The sequence below is a fragment of the Schistocerca americana genome, chromosome 1 (assembly GCF_021461395.2).
Source record: "Schistocerca americana isolate TAMUIC-IGC-003095 chromosome 1, iqSchAmer2.1, whole genome shotgun sequence".
NCBI lineage: Eukaryota > Metazoa > Arthropoda > Insecta > Orthoptera > Acrididae > Schistocerca > Schistocerca americana.
Window position 1 is genome coordinate 550,289,659 of NC_060119.1, and position 21,997 is coordinate 550,311,655.

The 21,997-nt window shown below is 38.4% G+C and overlaps 1 protein-coding gene across 2 annotated transcripts in view; it reads left to right on the forward strand.

The window, feature by feature from the left end:
* Nucleotides 1-21,997, forward strand: part of LOC124624779 (WD repeat-containing protein 35) — a 199,388-nt gene that overhangs the window by 94,117 nt on the left and 83,274 nt on the right. For both annotated transcript variants that reach the window (XM_047149129.1, XM_047149130.1), the window contains exons 6-9: nt 1,583-1,748; nt 2,139-2,284; nt 20,285-20,503; nt 20,967-21,108. In XM_047149129.1, the coding sequence (XP_047005085.1) occupies nt 1,583-1,748; nt 2,139-2,284; nt 20,285-20,503; nt 20,967-21,108 (673 nt within the window). The remainder of the gene's footprint in view (nt 1-1,582; nt 1,749-2,138; nt 2,285-20,284; nt 20,504-20,966; nt 21,109-21,997) is intronic.

Sequence of the window (21,997 nt, forward strand, 5' to 3'; positions counted from 1 at the left end):
ATTTTCTATTCTGAAGAAACATCTTCAAGGGAGGCATTTCCATCACCAGTAGCACTGGTGAAAGGTGCAAGACAGTTCTGAAAGAGTTCTGAAAAGTCTTTCAGAAAATTGTTTCCAGCATGTCTTTGCAGAATGACGTTAATGCTGGAACAAGTGCATCAAATCCAAATGAGACAATTTTGAAAAATATTGTCAAAATTATCTGGATGAATAATGGTGTTTTTTTCAAAAACAAGTATAATCATTCTTTACTGAACAGCCCTCACGCTTTTCATATAGACTATCAATTGCTGCATAATGTTCTGAATGGAGTTTTACATTCTGGAGCAAAAGTGTATAACAGGTTGCCAGTGAACCTCAGGCTGGATAATAAACATCCCTAAGTATTTGAAAACCAAATGAAAAAAATATCTCATTAGCCACTCCTTCAATAATGTGTTAGAATACTTGGACTCAAGACACTAACTTCACTGTAATTCTAATATTTGTGTCAGATAGATCCTGACTATTCCATTATGTAGACTGCTGAAGTTACGTAAATGCTTTGTTTGAAGTATTGGACAATGACATTAGCTGAATAGCACAGGAGGAGGAGTGAATTTTCTTTTCTTTTTTTAAGTAGCTGTTTTTCTCATAATTTACATGTCTAAAGTAATCTAGAAATAATTACCATACTTATCAGTTTGGGCAGATTTGCACTAGTCATAATTTCTTCTTAGTGTCCTTTACAGAAAAGTAGCCAGCACTCTTCTTCATCATGGGGTTTATGGAACACGGTGTGTGAATGAATGAGTTTTGTGTTTCAGTATTGAAGATGAGTGGATCTTGCAGTGTTCTTAATGTGCCACATAGACTGTATGAGCCTGATACAGGCATAAATCATTATCTTATGAAACAAGAATATCCCTGTGATATGCATAATGAAAATATACCTCAAGGGACATGAATTCTTTGGTAAAAAGTAGTTTCACCATAGTGATAATAGAAAGAGACAGAAAGTTCTGAGAGGGAGTGCATTTAATAGTAGCCACAATAACCCCATTTTTATGAGCCTCTGCACTGCTCAATGCTTTTTCATCCAATTTTAACTGAATCTTTGATCTACTTTTCTATATTGCTTGACCACAATACAAAAAACAGTGATTCTTCTATCCCTCTGTACTGAAGCAAATGACTGTAAAAAATATTGGAAATTGCTTGTAGTTTTTGAGGTATTTGCTCATATAATTTCATTGTTTGCTTGTACTGTGTATTGTTCTCTGAGGGGATAGGGTAGAGCTATTGTGACACAATGATTTGACTTTTCTGACCCCCCCCCCCCCTCCTCTCTCTCTCTCTCTCTCTCTCTCTCTCTCTCTCTCTCTCACACACACACACACACACACACACACACACACACACACACACTCTGTTCTTTAAAGGAAATCAAAGTTCTGATATTTTAACAGAAAATAAAAGTTGGTTTGATAAAAATGTAGAGTTACCTACATGAGTTCTCTTTCTTTAAAGATTTCATTAACTTGTTGAGATTCATTCATGAAGTCACCCAGACAGTGAACATTTTCTGGTTTTAATTTCATAGATGAAACTAACAGTCCACTGCCTTCCAGCAATACCAGGACCTTTGCAGGTTGTGGGCATGGATTGGTATGATGGTCGTTATGGCTATGTTGATCAAGATTGTCCTGTTCTGGCTATTTGTTATCAGAATGGCTGCATGCAAATCATGAGAGGAGAAAACGATGACAGTAAGTTAAGCTCTTATTTTGTTTCCCTTTGTTTTTCATGTGAAATTGTCATTATCAACTGTTGTTGTTTTTAACGTATTCTAAGAAGTCAGTGAAGAGTTGGTCAAAGCATTATAAACAACACCATTTGTGCTGAAGCAGTCATGACTGAAGCAACAAATTGTATTATTGATAAAATTTGTAAGACAATTGTAGATGTCATCCAAATATGTGTAACATTGAAACATTTGACTTGATCATTTCTTGTCATTTGTTATGACGTTTCTGAATAAAATGAACAGCATAAAGTGATACAACAGATTATGTGAATATTTATTTATTCAATTGATAATACAGTCAATGAGAGCACAATCAAATATCTCCTCTGTATTTTCTTTTTAATGTCTATAGTGCCTGTGCTTATTGACACTGGTATGGCAGCTGTGTGTTGTCGCTGGAATCACAATGGCAGCATTATTGCAGTTACAGGAATCATGCAACTGCAGAATGAACCAAAAGACTGCAATGTAATTCAGTTTTTTACTCCATTTGGAGAGGTAAGCATGAATTATTTTTACAGTTGCTTGTTATTGTATTGTTGTTGTTGTGGTCTTCAGTCCTGAGACTGGTTTGATGCAGCTCTCCATGCTACTCTATCCTGTGCAAGCTTCTTCATCTTCCAGTACCTGCTGCAACCTACATCCTTCTGAATCTGTTTAGTGTATTCATCTCTTGGTCTCCCTCTACGATTTTTACCCTCCACGCTGCCCTCCAATACTAAATTGGTGATCCCTCGAAGCCTCAGAACATGTCCTACCAACTGATCCCTTCTTCTAGTCAAGTTGTGCCACAAGCTCCTCTTCTCCCCATTTCTATTCAATACCTCCTCATTAGTTATGTGATCAACCCATCTAATCTTCAGCATTCTTCTGTAGCACCACATTTCGAAAGCTTCTATTCTCTTCTTGTCTAAGCTATTTATCGTCCACGTTTCACTTCCATACATGGCTACACTCCATACAAGTACTTTCAGAAACGACTTCCTGACACTTAAATCAATACTCGAAGTTAACAAATTTCTCTTCTTAAGAAACGCTTTCCTTGCCATTGCCAGTCTACATTTTATATCCTCTTTACTTCGACAATCATCAGTTATTTTGCTCCCCAAATAACAAAACTCCTTTACTACTTTAAGTGTCTCATTTCCTAATCTAATTCCCTCAGCATCACCCGACTTAATTCGACTACATTCCATTATCCTTGTTTTGCTTTTGTTGATGTTCATCTTATACCCTCCTTTCAAGACACTGTCCACTCCGTTCAACTGCTCTTCCAAGTCCTTTGCTGTCTCTGACAGAATTACAATGTCATCGGTGAACCTCAAAGTTTTTATTTCTTCTCCATGGATTTTAATACCTACTCTGAATTGTTCTTTTGTTTCCTTTATTGCTTACTCAATATACAGATTGAATAACATCGGGGAGAGGCTACAACCCTGTCTCACTCCCTTCCCAACCACTGCTTCCCTTTCATACCCCTCGACTCTTATAACTGTCATCTGCTTTCTGTACAAATTGTAAATAGTCTTTCGCTCTCTGTATTTTATCCCTGCCATCTTCAGAATTTGAAAAAGAGTATTCCAATCAACATTGTCAAAAGCTTTCTCTAAGTCTACAAATGCTAGAAATGTAGGTTTGCCTTTCCTTAATCCTTCCTCTAAGATAAGTCGTAGGGTCAGTATTGCCTCACGTGTTCCAACATTTCTACGGAATCCAAATTGATCTTCCCCGAGGTCGGCCTCTATCAGTTTTTCCATTCGTCTGTAAATAATTCACATTAGTATTTTGCAGCTGTGACTTTTTAAACTGATAGTTCGGTAATTTTCACATCTGTCAACACCTGCTTTCTTTGGGATTGGGATTATTGTATTCTTCTTGAAGCCTGAGGGTATTTCGCCTGTCTCATACATCTTGCTCACCAGATGGTAGAGTTTTGTCAGGACTGGCTCTCCCAAGGGTGTCAGTAATTCTAATGGAATGTTGTCTACTCCCGGGGCTTTGTTTCGACTCAGGTCTTTCAGTGCTCTGTCAAACTCTTCACGCAATATCATATCTCCCATTTCATCTTCATCTACATCCTCTTCCATTTCCATAATATTGTCCTCAAGTACATCGCCCTTGTATAGGCCCTCTATGTACTCCTTCCACCTTTCTACTTTCCCTTCTTTGCTTAGAACTGGGTTTCCATCAAAGCTCTTGTTATTCATGCAAGTGGTTCTCCTTTCTCCAAAGGTCTCTTTAATTTTCCTGTAGGCAGTATCTATCTTACCCCTAGTGAGATAAGCCTCTACATCCTTACATTTGTCCTTTAGCCATCCGTGCTTAGCCATTTTGCACTTCCTGTCAATATCATTTTTGAGACGTTTGTATTCCTTTTTGCCTGCTTCATTTACTGCATTTTTATATTTTCTCCTTTCATCAATTAAATTCAATATTTCTTCTGTTACCCAAGGGTTTCTACTAGCCCTCGTCTTTTTACCTATTTGATCCTCTCCTGCCTTCACTATTTTATCCCTCAAAGCTACCCATTCTTCTTCTATTGTATTTCTTTCCCCCATTCCTGTCAATTGTTCCCTTATGCTCTCCCTGAAACTCTGTACGATCTCTGGTTCTTTCAGTTTATCCAGGTCCCATCTCCTTAAATTCCCACCTTTTTGTAGTTTCTTCAGTTTTAATCTACAGTTCATAACCAATAGATTGTGGTCAGAGTCCACATCTGCCCCTGGAAATGTCTTACAATTTAAAACCTGGTTCCTAAATCTCTGTCTTACCATTATATAATCTATCTGATACCTTTTAGTATCTCCAGGGTTCTTCCATGTACACAGTCTTCTTTTATGATTCTTAAACCAAGTATTAGCTGTGATTAAGTTATGCTCTGCGCAAAATTCTACCAGGCGGCTTCCTCTTTCATTTCTTAGCCCCAATCCATATTCACCTACTATGTTTCCTTCTCTCCCTTTTCCTACTGATGAATTCCAGTCACCCATGACTATTAAATTTTCGTCTCCCTTCACTACCTGAATAATTTCTTTTATCTCATCATACATTTCATTAATTTCTTCATCATCTGCAGAGCTAGTTGGCATAGAAACTTGTACTACTGTAGTAGGTGTGGGCTTCGTATCTATCTTGGCCACAATAATGCGTTCACTATGCTGTTTGTAGTAGCTTACCCGTACACCTATTTTTTTATTCATTATTAAACCTACTCCTGCATTACCCCTATTTGATTTTGTATTTATAACCCTGTACTCACCTGACCAGAAGTCCTGTTCCTCCTGCCACCGAACTTCACTAATTCCCACTATATCTAACTTTAACCTATCCATTTCCCTTTTTAAATTTTCTAACCTACCTGCCCGATTAAGGGATCTGACATTCCACGCTCCGATCCGTAGAATGCGAGTTTTCTTTCTCCTGATAACAACGTCCTCTTGAGTAGTCCCCGCCCGGAGATCTGAATGGGGGACTATTTTACCTCCAGAATATTTTACCTAAGAGGACGCCATCATCATTTAATCATACAGTAAAGCTGCATGCCCTCGGGAAAAATTACGGCTGTAGTTTCCCCTTGCTTTGAGCCGTTCGCAGTACCAGAACAGCAAGGCCATTTTGGTTAATGTTACAAGGCCACATCAGTCAATCATCCAGACTGTTGTCCCTGCAACTACTGAAAAGGCTGCTGCCCCTCTTCAGGAACCACATGTTTGTCTGGCCTCTCAACAGATACCCCTCCGTTGTGGTTGCACCTACAGTACGGCTATCTGTATCGTTGAGGCACGCAAGCCTCCCCACCAATGGCAAGGTCCATGGTTCATGGTATTGTATTACTGAAAGCAATTTCTGTGTTTTCTGTTCTAATGTCTGTTTACTTTTTATTTTAAAAATGTTTATAACTTTCTGAAGCTTTTCTAACTTCAGCAGTATTCATAACAATGGGAAATCTTGAGCAGATTAACTGTGAATCAAGAAGGAATATATCACCATTCATCTTATAGAGAAATTTAGATTCACAAATAGGACACAGAGACCATAGTTCAAGATTGTAAACATCCGTCACCACTATCAAATGCATGTTAGTCCACCTAGTTCACCTCCATCAATAACCCTTTACCCATCTCTAACTGTTTGCCTTGTCTCACATTTTTAAAAATGCAAATGTACAGCCACATATAGGAGTAATGGACTTAGTAAACACCAGCATGTGTTTGACTGTTACATATTGTGCCACTATAAATTACAATGAATAATTAAAAATCAAGAATAAAGAAAGAGCACATAGGTAAGGCTGGCAGTTTTCCATCTATTGGTGGTTCTATATTTATTACGCTTACCATATATTTTGGGTGCACCCTAGATCATACTTTTGAAATTACTTTGAAGTCATAACAGTTTACTGACAGTAAACTTTATTTATTTGATTGTATGTTTCAACAGACATAACTTTTTTTTTCGGAAATGGTTTGTTTGTTTTAGTTACATCATAAAATTGACAACACAATAGTCATCTCGGTATTGGTTGTAACAGATGAAAATTTAAGGGCATAACTTTTTAACCAGTTTAGATGTGAAGTCTGATGTTTTGGAACTGAGTTTGTGTCTAGCAGTGCAGTATGAAAGAGTAACCTCTTTAGCAGCACTGTTATTTCCATCTTTGGCTTTAAAAAAACTATTATGTTTGTTGAAACAGCAGCATTAATAGCATTTCTATGTTTAACTGTTTTCACATGGTCTTTAATAACACCCTTTCATGTGTGTGCAATAGAAGATTCTCTAGTGTATAGTGCACAACAAACATGTTCATTGTTACTCTCCTTACACAATTAAAAATATTTGTATTCCTGTTGCAAGTTGACATTAAGCACATATTTACTTTTGTACATTTCTAAATGATGAGACAAAAAATGACTAGAGATAAAATGATCAAAAACTTATAGACGGGTTATGTCGTATACAAAAACAACATAGAAACATTGTTCCTCTTGTGTGTCCAAATGACTAAGTGAAAAACTGTGGTTTAAAAGTGCAATGTTGAACATATAGGTCAAAATTTTTTTAAAAATTCTCCCCAATCATAAAATCCTCAAACCTTGGACATTTTTGCAACCCAAAACACTATCCTACAGAGTCCTAAAATACCAAGACTGTCTGGGATAACCCCATATGTATTGTAGGCCTAGCCATTATCATCTACATCAATGGTTCCCAAACTTTTTCAGACTGCTGCTCAATTAGCTAAATGCACTCCTCCTCAGTGCCCCACTTAATCATCCTAGATCCTCTGTGCCACCCTAAATTATCAATTACTAATTTTTAAAGTCTAAATACGGAAAAATGGCTCATGTTACTGTAAAACAAATATTGAAATTTATTTTAAATTAAGTAATGAGATTAGCTTTATAACTGAACAATGACTTTGCATTGAAATGTTCTGAACTGACATTCATAAAAAGCATAATGGGATGTATGGACTTGATGAAGAGATATCAGTTAATAAGAGCCTCAGATCTGCCCATTGAGTTATCTGAACGCTATTTCTTTGCATTGAAAATAGTCACACCACCACACTAAAACCATGTTCTATGTGATATGGTGAGGGAATGGATGGAGGAGGGCCTTAATCTTTCTCCACACTGTAGGATACTTACAAGGGATGGGTTTCTGCAACCAAAAATCCTGATAAGACTTCTGAAATTTTAGTTTTAAGTTAATATCAGTTTCTAACTCCATTATTTCTTTCCTCCAAAACTCCCACTTTCCTAATATCTGAAAATGGATTTATCACCCAGACTGGAATTTCCATCAAAATCAGATAATTAAATTGTTCTGTCATCCAGAACTCTCATATAATACAGTAAACATGCAGATCATTTGCATTTCACCTAAGCCTTAGAGGCTTGGAAATCAGTATAACTCTCCACAGCCTAGGTTCCTCTTGAAAAACCATCTTTGAAACAAATGTTGAACTCACAGATTTGGCTTTGATAAAGTTACCTTGCAAATGGACATTAATTTCATCAAGTTTTGGAAATAGTTCTGACAGGTAAGCAACATCATGTCTGATCATTTTTAGTTCTTCTCTGTGCAAAAAACAGCATCTTTCAGAAAAGCTCCACAGCAATATCAAAGAGGTCATAAAACCTTTTAATACAGCTGCCTTTTGACAGCCATTAAACTTCTGTATGAAAAAGCAGACATTCAAAATTTTCATCATCCACAGAACATCTGAAAAGGTCCATTACTGACAGCTAGGGATTTAATTTTGCCATCGCAGTGATGACAGTTGGAAGCAAGTTGTGTAAGCAGCCCCTTAGATTTTTTCTACTAAATGTTGGTGATGAATGACACAGTAAATTCTAAACATACCTGTGACAGCTTTCATCAAGTAGGCAATAAACTCATTGTAGAGACGTACCAATGACGAGGCACTGTCGGATACACAAGAAAGTATATTCCTATGAGGGATTTACTTTTTTCTGAAGAGTTGTTCAACAACACCATTTATTGATTCTCTCTTAGTGTGTGTGTTTAGTAGCCGTGCAAATAATAACTCTGAACGAGTCTTTCATCTTTAAGAAACATATGTAAAACTAAAAGTAAAGATTCGCTCTCTGGTACAATTGACTCATCAGGTTGTTATGCAAAATCTATCATTCTAAGGACAGAGCATATTGTGTCTTCCACATTATCATCCACTTCATCTATTTGCCTTTGCACAGAACTGTTACTCAGTGGAATAGTCTCACTTATGCCGTGTGGTGAGTTATGTAAAACAGTTCACAGAACCTAACTAACAGCTGGTAGGATGAGTCCCTCACCTGTTGTATGTTTTTGTCCATATTTAGCTAGCAACAATGAAATGTTGTATAGTGCAAGAGAGTGCCGGTACTTTGTTGTGGGCCATTGTGAAACATGTTTGCTTCTCAAATTTATTTTGCAGGGACTAAAAAGCTTAAATCTATGTTCACCTTGTCAGGATCTGCCTTTCACAGATGTTTAGCTGTTTTGCAAGACCTCATGGACTAATTAGAGAAGAATCTTTCACCTATTAGGCACATTCATAGCTGCTGTTTTGCAGGCATTGGTATACACCAATATTTCAGGTACTATAAGTTACGTTGTCTGCATTTTTTTCTTTGGACCTGCCATTTCTTTTCTGAAATATTTTGAAATAAATGTCATTGAGAAATAACCTCCATCAAATATCTATCTCTATAGTCCTACAATTATGACTTACGATTATTAACATTTGTCAACATTTACATTTGACTCCCACTTCTTAATAACTTTAAAAATATATCCTGCACCCTCAGCAGGCTACTAGAAGCTGCATGTTAAATGAGCTTGATAGAAAAGTTAATGAAACATTATTTTTCTGCAATTTGACTATAGTATGAAATTTAGGCTAAATATGCTACCAGTTCAACTGAGTCTGCATAAGCAACATAATTTTCTTTTAAGATACAAATAGCATATCAAGTTCACAGTGGATGCTATTCATTCTTTTGACAATTCGCAATGGATTTCAGCACCAACCAGTGGCACAAACCTGAAGCAATGCCGATATTTGGATCATCTCCATAGGACTTGGTCAGACAGAGCTATGTCTCCCACAGTAGCTCAAAATACTGTGACCGCCCATTGGATCCCGCTTACCACCCGGAGAGCAGTACCGACTACTTTGAGAACCACTGATCTACATCTACATACATATTCTGCAAGCCACTATATTGTGAAACATGTTTGCTTCTCAAATTTATTTTGCAGGGACTAAAAAGCTTAAATCTATGTTCACCTTGTCAGGATCTGCCTTTCACAGATGTTTAGCTGTTTTGCAAGACCTCATGGACTAATTAGAGAAGAATCTTTCACCTATTAGGCACATTCATAGCTGCTGTTTTGCAGGCATTGGTATACACCAATATTTCAGGTACTATAAGTTACGTTGTCTGCATTTTTTTCTTTGGACCTGCCATTTCTTTTCTGAAATATTTTGAAATAAATGTCATTGAGAAATAACCTCCATCAAATATCTATCTCTATAGTCCTACAATTATGACTTACGATTATTAACATTTGTCAACATTTACATTTGACTCCCACTTCTTAATAACTTTAAAAATATATCCTGCACCCTCAGCAGGCTACTAGAAGCTGCATGTTAAATGAGCTTGATAGAAAAGTTAATGAAACATTATTTTTCTGCAATTTGACTATAGTATGAAATTTAGGCTAAATATGCTACCAGTTCAACTGAGTCTGCATAAGCAACATAATTTTCTTTTAAGATACAAATAGTATATCAAGTTCACAGTGGATGCTATTCATTCTTTTGACAATTCGCAATGGATTTCAGCACCAACCAGTGGCACAAACCTGAAGCAATGCCGATATTTGGATCATCTCCATAGGACTTGGTCAGACAGAGCTATGTCTCCCACAGTAGCTCAAAATACTGTGACCGCCCATTGGATCCCGCTTACCACCCGGAGAGCAGTACCGACTACTTTGAGAACCACTGATCTACATCTACATACATATTCTGCAAGCCACTATATTGTACATGTTGAAGGTTATTTTGTAAATTGGTAGTCATTCCCTTTCCTGTTCCAATCACAAGTGGAGCAAATGAAACCTCATTTTCTATATGCATCTGAATGATCCCTGATTTCTCATATCTTGTCTTCAAGTTCTTTTTGTGAGATGTCCATTGGTGGTGGTAGAATCACACTGCAAAAGCCAATTCTCTAAACTTTCTCAATTGTGTTTTGCAAAAGGAATGTCATCTTTTCTTCAGGAATTTCCATTTGAGTTCGTGAAGCATTTATGTAATACTCACTTGTTGATCAATCCTATCAGTAATAGTCTACCAGAATTCCTGTGAATTTCTTTGATGTCTTCCTTGAATCCGACCTGGTGGGAGTCCCAAATACTCAAGCAGTATCCAAGAATAGACTGCATAATTTTTCTTAGCGTCCTGAGGTCTCTGTCACCCCTATGATCTTACAGCATCTTGTATGTTACATACTTGTAGAGTTCCAGGGTGTCACCATCTTCTACACTGATGGTTATAAGATGATAGATAAGGCAGGCTATGCTTTCACATCACCTGCTGGCTTATAACACCATTTATTGCCAGGATCATGTAGTGTGTCCATTGCAGAGCTGCAAGCCATCCACAGGGCCCTCCTTTTTGTTACTCAGGCCTCCCTCCACAGTGTTTTAATATGTACCAACTCATGAGTAGCCTGCAAGGTATCGACTGATGCTACTCTTGTCACCCTTTGGTCTCTGATATCCATGATCTACTCTCCGCCCTTGGCTGCCCTCTGGGTGCCAAGTCATGTGGGCAACCCAGGGAATGAACTGCCTAGAGCAACAAATACTTACCTCCCCCCCCCCCTCCCCCCCCAATTCCCTTTCATGGTTCTAGCAGTGGATATGCAAATCTATGTCAAATCTCTCTTTGCCCAAAAGTGGAATGAAATCTGATGTGCTACTGCTCTGAGTAATAAACTCCGCACAATCAAGGAGTCTTCTGCAGTTTGGCGCTCTCCCTTCCACTCATCCCAGAAGGAGTCCACTGCCTTATGCTGTCTACACATTGGTCATACCAGACTCACTCAGTGTTTTCTCTTGTGTACCAAACCACACCCACAATGTGTTTGTGGAGCCAGACTGATGGTATCCCATATATTGGTGGAATGTTCCCTTCTTTTGGCTCCTCTTAATATGTATAGTTTTCTAGATTCCTTAATTTTAATATTAGCGGACGATTCATGGAGGGTTGAACTGGTCCTAAATTTCCTCTGTGGAAGTGTTTATTATTTTCAGATATAAGGTTTTGCTTTACTCTTGGAGTAGTGGCAGAGTGGTTCTGATTGGAGCCCCCTCTTCATGTTTTCTCGGTCTGAGACCCACGATCAGTCCCCCTTGCAAAGACCTCTCTTTTATCCCTTTGTTTTTCCAGTTTTTAGTTTTGGGCTACCCTTTTATGCCTTATACTGGTGTTTTATAATTTGACTCCTCTGGCTGGGTCCATCCACTTTTAGTGAATCCTCTCTGTCTTCTGCAAATAACTTTGGAATCGCAGGACTGATAACCTCACCGTTTAGCCCTATAACCCTCCTTAATTATTGAATCAATCACAATTTTTCTCTTTGTCATCTCCTTAATAAATGAGCTACATATTACTAGAATTCTCTCACCAAACTGAAGTTGACCATTCGCCTTCCCTGAAAATGACCTTCTGTGCTTGCTCCATTTTATGTCATTTTGAAATATTATGCCTAGATATTTAATTGAATTGACTGTGACAAGCAGCACACCTCTAGTACTGTATTTTAACATTACAGGATTGTTTTTCCTACTCATCTGTGTTAACTTATATTCATCCACAGTTAGAGCAAAGTGTCAGTCATTACACCAAAAAGAAACTTTGTCCAAGTTATGTGGTATTCTCCTACAGTCACACAAAGATGACACTTTCTTGTACACTACAGCCTCATTAGTGAATGGTCACAGATCCCTGCTTATGCTATCTGTCAGATCATTGGTCGTATATGGAGAACAAGAGTGGACCTGTTCCATAGGGCACTCCCAATGATATCTTTGCTTCCAATGAACACTCACTGGTCAGGATAATGTGTTGAGTTTTATTATTTAAAAAGTCACTCACATATCTGATGACCTATTCCATATGCTTGTAGTCTGCAGTAGGCCACTGTGTCAAATGCCTTCCACAAATCTAGGAATATGGAATCTGCCTGTTGCCCTTCACTCAAGTTTCACACGATATTGTGCAAGAAAATGGCAGGCTAATTTTCACATAAGCAATGCTTTCTAGACCTGTTCTGACCTGTGTCCAATGCTTTTCTCTCTCAAGAAAATTTTGTTATATTTGACCTTTAAACATATTCAAGAATTTTTCTTCAAAGTGATGTTAAGGATATTGGTCAGTAATTTTATGGGTCAATTCTTTTAACTTTCTTATATATGAGAGTGACCTGCACTCTTTTGCAGTAGCTTTCACTGGCTGAGATATTTGTAATAAAAGTCAAGCTGTGGAAGTGGCCAATACTAAAGAGTGCTCTCTGTAAAAACACATTGGGGTTCCATCCAGACCTGGTGACTAATTTGTTTTCAATTCTTTCAGTTGCTTTTCAATGTCTGGGATGTCTATTTCGATGCCATCCATTGATGTCTGGGAGTTTGTGTGGTGGTTAAATGATGATATGACTGTGTGGACCTTTAAAAACAAAATTGTAATTTCAGCTTTTCTTCTACTGTGAGCAGCTTAGCAATTTTATGTAGAAACAGAATTTTCAAGGATTCTTAAAAAGATCTTTCACTAATGTATGACTATGAAAACTATAGTATACTTTCCTTATTGATCTTTTTATAGCCACACAAATTTCTGCCTTTGCCTATGACATTTCTGCATTCGTTTCTGAACCAAGAGTGCATTCGTTTTTGAACTAATAGTGCAACAATCTATTTTTCTGAGCATTTTCTGAAATTTTGTTGCTAAACCACAGTGGGTCCTTTCTGTCCTTAATCCGCTTACTTTGCACAGAATTTTCCAGAGTGCGATTTACAATCAGTTTAAACTTTTCTAATAATTTTTCTGTGACCATGAAATAGGAACTAAATTTTTGTGACACAGTCTTCTGTGGCAACAGTTATTTATCACATTTGCATAAGTACATTGCAACATGAAACAAAAGTCAATAAGTTCACAATAAGATAAAATAATTGTCCTGAGTCACAAGAAAATACGCAGAATTTGCTTATCTAATTCACCGTACGTGCTGGTTAAACTGAATACTGGCAAGTTTCCATATAGTAACACATGTGTGACAATACTAATAGACAGTGCTGGAAGTCACTGCAGTAGTTAGTTAGTTCATGTGGATGAAAAAGAATACCATGGTATAGCTGATAAAGTTTAACTTCACTCTAGGAATCTCACACACAGCTGTAGCTGACTTACACAACAGTAAGGACATTATCCGGCAGAATCCATAAATACGAGGATTGACTGAAAAGTAATGTCTCCATCTTCATAACTCTTCAACAGTTGGCAGAATTGGTATGCGGCAGGTGCTGGCTTGTTCCATAGCCTCTTCTCTGCAGCTCCAGTTGGCAGGAAGCCTTAGCATTGAACGGTTGTGTTGTTACAGTGTAAAGTATGGACCTCTGCGCAGACAGTTGGTCAATATGATTTAAGCAATGTGCAGTCATTGAATTCTTGACAGCAGAAAGTGTCACCCCAAAGGAGATTCATCAGAATGAAAGCAGTTTATGGTGATTGTGTTGATGTGAGTACTGTGCATTGTTGGACGAGTAAGTTTATAGATGTTGAGGTGGGAACATCAAACCTGCATGACAAACAAAGAATTGGACATCCTGTGACAGCATCCACCAAGTTTCACAAGTAAAATGGTGACATTGATTCAGGATGATCACCGTATCACTCAGAGAGAAATTACAAGCACAATTGGCATTTCACAAGAATGTTTGGGTCATATTATTGATTTGCTTGGCTATCGCAAGATCTGTGCACGATGGGTACCCCAGATGCTGACTCCTGAAATGAAAGTGCACAGACTTTAAATTTGTCAGGAACTCCTTTCATGTTACAAGAATGAAGGTGACGCCTTTCTCCATTCAATTGTGTTAGGAGACAAAACATGGGTACACCATGACGACCCGGAGATGAAATGTGGGTCTATGCAATATCGACACAAAGACTCGCCCCAGAGATAGAAATTCAAGATGCAGCCTTCAGTTGGAAAAATTGCCACAGTGTTCTGGGGCACGGATGGTGTTATCCATGTTGATTTCCTTGATCGTGGAACAACAATAAATTCAGAGTGTTACATCACAATGCTGCAAACTCTGAAATGATGGCTAACAAAGGTCCGAAAGGAAAAGGGAAATGTTTCCAGCATGACAATGCCAAACCACACACTTCACGTGCCACCACAGCAGAGCTTCAGAGACTGAATCTCACCACCATACGGCATCCTCCATACAGTCCAGATTTAGCACCGTCTGAATTCCATCTGTTCCCGATAATGAAAGATGATCTGCGGGGACATCATTATGCTTCTGATGAAGAGGTAGAGGTAACTGTGGGATTGTGGTTACAGGAACAGCATCAACTTCTTCTGTAACGGCTTCAGAAAACTTGTTCAGCGTTGGCAGAAATATATCCAATTGGCTGGTGATTATGCGGAAAAGTGAATGTTGGTAATTAAAGATCACATTCTAAGGATTATTTCTGCATTTGATTTATTAGAATATTCCCATCCAAACCCAATTAATGAAGGTGGAGGCATTACTTTTCATTCAACCCTTGTATATTGTCTTCATCTACGGATCACTTTCTTCTTGGTGGACCCCTCAGACTCAATAAATTTGAAAAATGATGATATTCCAGGAGGCTGTGTTTTAAAACATTTTATTTGTGTGACTAGTTCTGGACACTGTCCATTCTTAGTACACCAAGATTAAAATGATGCACATGAGAATGGACAGTGCCCAAAACTAGTAGTGCAAATAAGATATTTTAAAACACAGCCAGGTGGAATAATGTCATTTTCAAAGTCATCTAGACAAGCATCAGTTAAGATAAGAACATGACATTGGCAGACTTACAGAGAATGAGATTTATCTCAAGGCCAGTCAGGATTTAATAGGCTGGTTAGTTGGTCTCACATAACTGATTGGGTTGAGACACTGTGTTTTCCTTGCAGCACCCTCGCTGGACTTACTTTAGTGTAATGACACTTGTCGATAGTTCTGCAAATTTCACCAATATATTTGGTGGAGTTGCATGATGTCCATTCATTGTCTGAATAGGATGCTAACAACTGCTTATCTGCTCTTGCCAACATAAAAAACTCTTGTAGCCTTCTTGATGGATTTATTAACTTCAGTAACCGTAAGAGCTGCGAAACATCATGAGAACTAATCGTTATCTAGTGCTTTGTAATATAGACATTCTTAAACTTGTTTCTGTTCCAGCCTTCTACCACCAGCAAACAAAACTGCATTTACAGTGGTTCACACACACCTCTTCAGACTTGTTCTTGAAAGAAAGAATAATTATAAAAAATATGTAGAATTTTCAAACACATGCAGCATTAGCTTGAGTAAACTTTTTTACAATTCTGCTAAAGTCTAATAACTTCAGTCTTACTCTTCAGGATATTTTCCAGTCTCTTAAGCCTCTTTAAAAGGTAGTCATTTGATGCTGTTAAAAAAATAGCATCTCAGAAATAGGCTGAGTATTTACAGGTAGTGTTTAAAGAAATAGTGTCATGAAAAAATTGAAATTTCACATAAGTTTTCTGTTGAATGATTGTTTATGATTTTCATAAAATTTGAACTCAACAACAAAGCTCTGTATCACTTTGTTCACCTATTGTTTACCAGAAACTTCAGGAAAGACTGTTTGCAATTGGTGTGTAGCATCTGTTTGTCATGGTTGACAAATCACTTACTTTTGAGCAAACACTTGTATTAACACAATTAAAGAAATTGTCAGTATAATGTTAGAAACTGAACATGTTGCTAGGTGAGATCAGTTACATTGAGTAATGTCACAGTATCATGAGAAGTTGATTAGATGCTCCTTTATGTAGAAGAACAAAGCTGCTAGCTTATGTTTGGCTCATTAATTGGAATGATGAGGTAATGGAGGAACTGTTATATGCTAGAAACTGAACCGTCAATGTGAAAGGGTCTTTGTCATACAAGAAATGGAAGATATACAGTATTTCTTCAGATAAAGGAGCAGTCTGTTAGTAGCTTACTTCCAAATACATGTGATGAAATGGCAGCCATGATTGGTCAATGTCATGGATTTATAGATAGTTAAAATCCACTATATCAGACATGATGGTAATCCACAGTGAAATCGTAAACAGCAGCTCCTTGTCACTAAAGTGGAACAACACATGTTAACAGGTGTTCCCAGGTAGCCAAATACAAACTAACTTATTTAAATCACTGAGCATAGAGTTAATCAGAATACAGCAGTTAGTTCGGAATGAATCTTCTCAGAGTTGAAACAAAGAAACAAAAGTTCTGTTGTGCTTGAATGAGCAGTTAATTAATCACTGACATACTAGAACAGCTAGAAAGTATCTTATTGAGACCAAGTCCAACTGGGAAGTTCCTCACAGAGAAAATAAGTCCACATGAAAGTTTACTGTCCATTATTGGCCGAGTCCAATGAGGCACTGTTCAGTGGTGAGAGTGATGGCTTCACACTTGTAGTCAGTTTGGCTGCTTGTTGAATGTACAGGGTTGAGAGCATCTGGGACAGCCCACAGCTGGAACTAGCTGGCTAGGTGTGGTGCGAATACTTAAATACTCGTTGCACGGAATGTTGCCTGTTCCATTCCAAGGCTGCTGTAGCTTGGCTGTTTTGTCTTGAAAGTCTGAACAAAATGCTCAGCAAAGCAATCAGGTTCCAAATGAATGGCTACCATTTGATCATGTTGCATGCCATTCAACTTACAGAATTGCCTCATGTCTTGTGAACAAAATTGAGGCCTGATATGTGTGACCAGACTGGTCAGCAACTTTTCAATCGAAAAGATGCATGACATTACTAGTAAAGTTTGGGAAGAAGTAATGGGCCTCATACAAGAAATATATGGAAATTTGCTGCTTTGATCAAAATAAACCATTGAGCTCCTAAAAATAGATCCACAGTATTCAGATATAGTCGCAAACACGACTGTGTAGGCAGAGGCTACTGGAAATATCTCCTTGGTGGGGCCTCCTAGTGGCATTGGCAAGACTGTTAGTCAGCAAGAGTGCATTTGATGTCCCTATCAATGTCCCTCCATTATACATATTTTCGGGCCATCCTCTTCATCCTTAATGGATGAGTTGAGAACTTGACAGTGAAGGTTTCAGGGGATGATGACCTGTTTGTTGCCATTAACATGCTAGAAAAGGGGAACACCTTTAGCTTTGAAGACCATGGGCTCATGACACTGTTATCACTAGGTAGATGAACTTCTTATGTAGTGGCCAACATGTGGCAGCCTAATGTGAGACCTCCTGCAGTACTGGAATGGCAGGAACCAGCTTAGGGATGGATGAGGAAATGAACCACTGCCACTATGTAGTTAACATCAGTGTTAACCAACTTCTGGTACTGTATAAAAGGATATGTTCTGTCCTTCTGAAAGATGAAAGAGAACATCAGCGTTTAAATGTTGAGTGATAGTACAGTACTGAACATCATATCAGTATATATATAAGGAACGTGGCCCACCTTCGAAAGCTGCATGCCATCCTTTGAGATATGCTAGAACCCATGTGTAAGAGAAAGATAATAATGGCTTATGATCAGTTAACAAGAGAAGACGTTGGCCTTAGTCATAGTTGGTTATAATTACATTGAGCTGTTAGCGTCTTGGAAGCGGAAGTGAAGAGACACTACACGTCATTGACCTTATGAGAGATGACTGCTCTCAGCCCATAATCTGATACATCTGCAGCCACTTCTGAGGATCATACATGATTGAGCAGGTGGGCTTCAACAGTGGCTGTTTCAGGTCATGAAACACCTGTTGGCTTCTGGGCAACCAGATCTACTTTACATTCTTGTGTAACAGATGGTGCAATGGCTGCTGTGTGAGGAATACATTTTCTGTAATAATAATTCAATTTGCCAACAACTTACTTCAACTGCTTCACATCAGTGAGATAAAGAAGATTTTGGATGGCCTCAGCATGCTTCAGCATACGTCAGATGCCTACAGCACTAAAAATTGTGCCTAAGTATTCCACTGGTAGGGAAAAAAATTGTCCTTGGTAAACTTTAAGTCAGTGTTTTCAAGGACCCGAAAGAGCTTCTCCAAATTGTACAACAGATCCGTTAGGGCTTTCTGCATGGCAATAATATCATCCAGATATTTGGCCATTCCTGCGATGCTGTTTGTCAATTGCTCCAAGTAGTGTTGGAAGGTGCCCAGGGCACTAGAAATCATGAAGGACAAATGATGTTCTAAACTAAGCCAAAGGGTGTATTAATCATCGGGATGTGTTTTGCCAGTCATCAAAGGGCAACTGAAGATAAACTTCCCAAACATCTATCTTTGCAAAAATCTTGCCCCAGCCAGCTTTGCCATGATGTCCTCCACCCTGGATATCAAGTATTGATCTGCAACTGTTTGGGCATTTATCATGGGTTTAAAATCATGATCAATGCAAAGGAACTGCCCAATTTTGTGACCTGCACAATGTATGTGGCCAACAAACTATTGGTGATTGGTGTAAGGGCATTTTCATCCTGCAACCTTTGTAGTTTCAAATGTAATTTCTCCCTCAAGGCAAAGGGGATCAAAATTTTGGAACATAATATGGGCTTCATAGTCTTGGACATAAGTTGTCTGCCCATCAAAGATGGTGATGTATTTCCGTACAGGGCCCCAAAAGTGCATGTGTTGTAGGGAACACCATACCTGGATGGTCAAATCATATGCCTCCAAACCTAACTTGGTGAAGAGTTCAAGAGCCAAAACATCATACCTGTGACTGGACCACCAGCAACCTTAACGTGAGAATAGGATTCTTGTGCCAGGTGGTTGGAAAGAATGATTGGCCACAGACTGTAATGTCATGTCTGTGTTTTATGGAGTGGCCAGACTTGTGGTGACCCTTACCAACCTGTATGTTTGCAGACTGAAAGAAGACCCAAAGTCTATCAGGATGGTGACGAGTGCCATTCACAAATATTGCCAATTTAAGGAGGGTATAACGCAGGGAAGAAATGCACTTACCTGAGGCACCTCAGGACCCAAACCCGTCATCAGGAAGGCACATTACATCTATTTTCATCTACTGTGCAGAGTTACAAACTTCCACCTTCTGGACCAACTTGCAGCCACTTGGATTTAGATCCAAGAATAACCAAACTGAGAAATAAGACTGGATGTAGAAGGGGAGAAGAAAATGCCATATGGGAAGAAAAATAGAATGTAATGTATAGAGTAGAAAGGAGACAGTAACTAACAAAATAAAAAAAATTGAGATATACCAGTGGAGGAAGGAAAACAGAAGAAGAGATAGGCTTGAACTTTTACTATAACTGGTTGTGGACAACCCTAATGGGATATTTGTCTTCTGCGCCACTCAGGTATTCTACATGTTTGTTGGTTGTCATCTCTATGTGCCAAGGCACACAGTAAACACACATCTGTGTGCCATACATTGCCCAAGGATGTGTCAGTATGGACCGCAACCTGTATTTTAAGCTAGAAATTATTTGGTTCATACGGTTTTCAGTGACATCAGTGCACATTTCCATGCATTTTATAATAATTTTATTTTTACGAAACAGTGCTAGTCCTTTTTAAAATTCTGTAATACACTTTATGCAAAAACATTTAACTGTAGTATTTATATATACTTTTCTATGCTAATTATTGACTGCCATTCAATTAAACTATTTTTCCCCATTTCTAGCACCTCCGTACACTTAAAATTCCTGGCCATGAGGTGAATAGTTGTGTATGGGAAGGTGGCTCTCTCAGAGTTGCCTTAGCTGTTGACTCCTTCATATATTTCGCTAACATACGACCTGACTATAAGTGGACGTATTTCCAGAATACAGTTGTTTATTGCTACAATCGACCTGATCGACCTGGAACCATTGTAACATTTTGGGATACAAAGAACAATGAGGTAAACTGTCAAATTTTTTCTATATGTCTCAGAAGCATATAAAATTAAATACTCTAATTCTTTTAAAGTAAGACATTTATTTATGCAGTAAATGGTATTATATTTCTGATAAAAAGTGTATGTATTGCTTTTAAGTTTCCTACAAAGATGAATCATATTGCTGGAAATGAAATACATATTGACATCATAAGAATGTTTATCTAATATATGAAACCAAAAGTATGATAGGTTACTACAGCATACAAAAAGGGGGAAGATAGAAGTGCAAGCTACACAAAGAGTTCTGAAGCTGATAGCTTTTGAACGGTCATTTTAAATATATTTTCACGGGATCGTGTATTAAGCTATCTTTTGTAATTATAATTATGTCATAGTAGTTTATAAAACCAATGTATAGGTTTTTTTGTGTTTATTTCAACCTTTATGACAGTTTTGATTATTTATATGGTGTCTGTGTTCACAGTGCTATAACAAAAATGTGCGCCTGCTCCTCGGGGTGGCTTCCTCAGGTGAACATTGTGTGCTTGCTACAAGAGCTGATGACATAGACAACGGAGGACAATACGGGCTTATTTTATGCAATGCTATAAGTACACCTGTTGACAGTAAGTGATTCAGTTGCTGAACAAACTGAATAAAAGCTAGGCAGGTCACATAAACAATTAAAATTGTTTAAATGTAATTTCTCAATTGTAACAGAGACATGATAAAATTAAAAATATCAATCAGTGGAAAATCGAGGATGGAGTGTAACAACATTATGAAAAGGATAGTTGCTACTCACATATGGTGGAGATGCTGGGTTGCAGATAGGCACAACAAAAAGACTGTCACAGAATAAGCTTTTGGCCAACAAGGCATTTGTCAAAAATAGAGCACTATGAGCAGCAGCAGTATCAGCAGTGCATGATGGCAGAGGCAACTGGGTACAGGTAAGGAGAAGGCTGGGGCAGGGAGGGGGAGGGATAGCAGGGTAGGGGTGGAGGACAGTGAAGTATTGCTGGGGAGCATGCAGGGATGAGGTGGAGTGAGGGATGGGCAGTTAGGCCTAGGTGCTGTTAGGAGGTTAGGCAGAGGGGCGGGGAGAGACTGGTGGGGGAGAGGTAGCAGAAAAGGAGGGAAGTTAAAGAACTGGATGTGTTGGTGGAATGGAGGGTTGTTTAGTGCTGGAGTGGGAACAGAGAAGGAGCTAGACTGGGGAGGACAATGACTAACAGAGGTTGAAGCCAGGAGGGTTACAGGAATGTAGGACATATTGCAGGGAGGGTCCCCACTTGCACAATTCAGAAAAGCTGGTGTTGGTGAGAAGGATCCATATGGCACAGGCTCTGAAGCGGTCATTAAGGTGAAGAATGTCATGTTTGGCAATGTGCTCAGCAACAGGTTGGTCTAGTTGTTTCTTGGCCACAGTTTGTCAGTGGCCATTCATGCAGACAAACAGATTGTTGGTTCCAGAATGAAATTTTCACTCAGCAGCTGAGTGTGCACTGATAT